Source organism: Crocuta crocuta, unplaced genomic scaffold (genome assembly GCF_008692635.1).
Source record: "Crocuta crocuta isolate KB4526 unplaced genomic scaffold, BGI_CrCroc_1.0 scaffold1177, whole genome shotgun sequence".
Lineage (NCBI taxonomy): Eukaryota > Metazoa > Chordata > Mammalia > Carnivora > Hyaenidae > Crocuta > Crocuta crocuta.
Genome location: NW_027527921.1, coordinates 51,694 through 56,246, shown reverse-complemented (window position 1 = coordinate 56,246; position 4,553 = coordinate 51,694). Strand labels below are relative to the sequence as shown.

The window sequence follows — 4,553 nt, the reverse complement described above, 5'->3', positions numbered from 1 at the left end:
ACATGCCTCCTAGCCCAGCCTGGGCCAATGCCATCCTTGCTTGGCCACTTACCAGCTCCTCTCTTGGAAGCAGATCGCCCCCTCCTGGCCACCACAGCTCCTCACCAGAGTGTGGTGAAGGCCCAGTGCAGGGACATTGGAGAAGGCCCTCTGGGTGTCCCCGGAGTCTGAGGAGCTGTGCAGACTGGCTAGCTGATGTACCTGGGTTCTACTCTTTCAGGTTTCAAAAGCTTCTCCCTAACATCTGTGGAGCTGCAGATGCTGACCAATTCGTGTGTCAAACTTCAGACCGTCCACAGCATTCCACTGACCATCAACAAAGAAGGTTGGCTGTCCTCACAAAGGCTCTGTCCTTTTCTGCTGCCAGCACTGTCTGTGGGACCATGGGTTTTTATCCTGAGGGAATATGTGCTGTGTAGGGCTTGTCGGCCCTTCCTGGGAGTGGATGGGATAGGTCAGGGGTGGTCTGTCCCCATAACTTTGTGCCTGATCACACGACACATCTCAGGCCCTCTGTGCTCTGGGTCTGGTCCTGCTCCCCTGTCCTCCCAGCCAGGCACTTCTCGCCCACACCTTTGTTCATGCTGCATTTTGTGTTCACTCATGCACACACTCGTGTACACTCATTCCCACTCACAGGTATGTGCTCGTGCACATGCACACATGTCACATACAACTCCTCACATGACAATATCTGTGTCACATGCTACACCTCACCCCTCTCCTCTCCTGTCCTGGGAACCTTACTGCATTTCACCTCAGTCCCTGGTCTGCTTGTGTTGTGAAGCCAACTCAGATCCTAAGACCTGAGACAGAGGCTACAATGGTTATGTTTCTGGCTCATGACATCACTTGGCCCCAAACTGAGCAAATGGCAATCATGTGGTGCTCCCCATTGAGGGTTGATTTTGAAGCATAGCGCTTCATTTGCCTCCCTCTCTCAGGAGAACGGATGCTCACCTCTTTGGTCTCTTGCACAGATGATGAATCTCCAGGGCTCTACGGGTTCCTGAATGTCATCGTCCACTCTGCCAGCGGCTTTAAGCAGAGTTCAAGTAAGTGGTTAGTTTGAGGAAGAAGATAGCAGGGCACTGAGCTAGAGGCTGTGAGGAACCAGGATCATGGTTCAGAATATCATCAGGTGCCTTTGACCCTTAACTCAGTGAGGTCCTGTGCTGGTTGACACCCAGAGTGGACTGTTGCCCATCTTTGGTCTCTGGTGAGCTGGCGAGTTGCCCCCTGCAGGTAGGTCCTTGTAATTGCAGGCACTGGAGTTTGTTATAGCGGGAAAATACAGCCTGAGTTCCAGGCCAGGAGGGCTGTGGGCAGCAGTACCTTGACCCCAGCCAGTAGAGTAGATTTGCCTGCTGACAGCTAAATGTATGCCCTTGTCATCCTTCCCCTCCAAGGCAGGGAGCTCCTCTCAGCTATTCAAGCTGTCAGAGCAATGAGGGCTGGATGCATTTCAGTCCAGGGCAGCACATGCTGTATCTCTCAGCATGGCACCTCCACACAAGCCCTCATTGTCTCTCACAAGAGGATGGAGGGCAGGCACTGTGCTGCTGACCTGTCCCACTGACGCTACAAAACTAAACAAGAAATCCGCAACAAGCCACAACATACACACACACACACACATACATACATACATACATACATACATACATATGTATGATACGGGATACGGGACTTATATTCAGAACATATTAGAGAACTCTTAGACCTCACTGCTAAGGAGACAACCAGTTTTTAAAAGCGAGCAAAAGGGGCGCCTGGGTGGCTTAGTCGGTTAAGCGTCCGACTTTCACTTAGGTCATGATCTCGCGGTTCGTGGGTTCGAGCCCTGCATCGGGCTCTGTGCTGACAGCCAGCTCAGAGCCTGGAGCCTATATCAGGGTCTGTGTCTCCCTCTCTCTCTGACCACCCCCTGTTCACGCTGTCTCTCTCTCCCTCCTAGAAATAAATAAAAATAAATAAATAAATAAATAAAAGCGAGCAAAAGATTTGAGTAGACACTTCACCAAAGAAATACAAGTAGCTAATAAGCATATGGGAGGATGCTCGCGGTTGTAGGGAAATGTAAACTAAAACCATGTGAGGGGGCACCTGGGTGGCTCAGTCGGTTGAGCGTCCAGCTTCGGCTCAGGTCATGATCTCACAGCCCACCATCAGGCTCTCTGCTGTCAGCACAGAGCCCGCTTTGGATCCTCTGTCTTCCTCTCTCTGCCCCTATCCCACATGCGCCTTCTAAAAAATAACATTAAAAAAATAATAAAACCACAATGAGGTTCCGCTTCACACCCACCAGGGTGGTGATGACCAGAAACGTACACAGTAACGAATGTTGGTGGGGATGTGGAGAAACTGGAACCCTCAGACACTCCACTGGTGAAGATGTGAAATGGTTTGGCCACCCTGGAATACAGGTTCACACTTTCTTAAAAAGTTAAACACACCCGTACCGTGTGACCCAGCAGCCCCGCTTTGAAGTATTTATTCCAGAGAGATAAGGTCATGTCTCTATAAAGACTTAGATGTGCCTGATAAAATACTTTCATCCATGCAACAGAGCGCTCTTCTGCAATAAAAAGGAACAGAATACTGATACAGGCAACAATAGAGATGAACCTAAAAAGAATTATTTCTAACAAAGACACCAGATGCAAAAGATTATATGTTGTATCATTCCACATGTGTGAAATTTCTAGAAAAGGTAAAACTTGGAGACAGAAAGCCTAGCAGGGGTTTCCTGGGACTGGGGGTGGGAAGAGGTTTGCACGTGATCCCAGAGGGCCTTTTTGGGGGGAGGACAGTGTTCTGAAACAGTGGCAATGCTGATTTACTAAAAGTCCTCTAACCTGTAGCAGATGCATTGTACAGTATCCAGATTATACCTCCGTGAAGTTATCATATAGGCATGATTGTTCCCCTGGGAGTGCCTGCCCCGCCCCCCCTCACATAAATGCAAGTGTTTTCAAGGGTTCAATCTGGGCCTTGCTCCCTCACTGCATATACTCCCTCTTTCCCATGCCCAGGGACCCTTCCATCAGCAGCGCAGTTGATGTCCAGAACTGCTTCTCCATCCCCAGTCTTCTCTCTTGGCTCCCCTCTATTACCTTTCTGTGTGAGTCCTCAGTATCCCACACTCTATTCTTCACATCCCCAAACTTAACCTATTATTTGGGCCCCCAAACTTATTCCTCTTATTTTATGTCCTGCCCCAGTAAGAGGTGCAACCCTCTGCCCTGTGGCTAGGCCAGAAACCACCATCTGGTTCCCTGCTGATATCAGTAAGATGACATTCTCTGTCGGTGGACTTTACTCATCACCTCTGGCCACCTGCTCCACCCTTCATCCAGGCCCTGGGAGTGACCTCCTTCCTGGTCCCTACCTCTGCTCCCCCTGCACCCCACAATTCTCCCAGCACTGAGCTGTTTTCAGTGCCCTGCCCTGGCCTGAAACACTCTTTACCCCAGTTGACCTAGTAAACTTACAGCAGGGCCTGCGCAGGTGGTAGGCATTTCCCCTGGCCCCACCCTTCTCTGTGCATCATCCTCCTGGTGGTGATGGCATATTCACCTCTGCCCAGGTCACCAGCCATAGGTTTCTGCTCACATAGAGGCTTTACCCAGGGTTTGTCAGATGACCAAGTGAGTGCACCTTCTGACAGGTGCTGGTTCAGCTGTACCACGGGGGAGAATCTGCGTAGGAGGTGCTGGGGCCCGTGCCGGCCACTGGTGTTTTGCTTTATTTTTTCCAAATTTGTATTTAAATTCTAGTTAGTTCACATGCAGTGCAATATTGGTTACTGGTTTCAAGGTTGTTTTATTTTTAAAAGAAACTTAAGACCTTTTCTTCCCCCCCTGATTTTAAAAATGTCAAAGAGCAAGAATTCCTGTCCTCTTCAGAGATCCTTTCAAGCTGGACTAATAATCAAATTGACATGAGACCAACAGGAAAAAATTAAATTTAAAGCATACATGCTGGGAATCCACACAGACATGGAAGTTACAAAGGCAGGCAAAATGAGGCATATGTGTCATCCTGAACCTAGGGGAGGGGGCCGGGGTCTGGGGCTTCAGAGGAAAGGAATGCAATTCACAGGGCAATAGGAAGAGCAGATATTTAGCAAGTGGATGCTTACCCTGCCTCACCAGTGGTCACTCAGATCAAATTTACAGGAAGGGCAGAACTTCTCTTGAACCCATTTCTCTTGAGGGTCTTGATTGCTCTCAGCTCAGAATAATCTTCTAGTCACAGTGGCCCGCCCATCTTGGGGCAGCCTGCCCCTGGCCCCCTACAAAAATAGCCCCTGTGTTATAGAGAATTTGGGTAATGTGGAAAAGTATCGTCACCTTCCCTGTGTTGCCCTCCCACAGATCTGTACTGCACCCTGGAGGTAGATTCCTTCGGTTATTTTGTGAATAAAGCCAAGACTCGCGTTTACAGAGACACAGCTGAGCCCAACTGGAATGAGGTGAGGCACTGCTTCCAGTCAAGTGCTGGCCCTGGCTGGCAGGCCAGGATTTTTTCCGTGGGAGAGTCTGAACCTC

At 49.6% G+C, this 4,553-nt stretch overlaps 1 protein-coding gene across 3 annotated transcripts in view; it reads left to right on the top strand.

Annotated features, from left to right (window-relative positions):
• The window catches only part of BCR (BCR activator of RhoGEF and GTPase), a 120,760-nt gene that overhangs the window by 95,889 nt on the left and 20,318 nt on the right, over window positions 1-4,553 (top strand). For all 3 annotated transcript variants that reach the window (XM_077749236.1, XM_077749219.1, XM_077749228.1), the window contains 3 exons: window positions 221-325; window positions 981-1,055; window positions 4,380-4,477. In XM_077749236.1, the coding sequence (XP_077605362.1) occupies window positions 221-325; window positions 981-1,055; window positions 4,380-4,477 (278 nt within the window). The remainder of the gene's footprint in view (window positions 1-220; window positions 326-980; window positions 1,056-4,379; window positions 4,478-4,553) is intronic.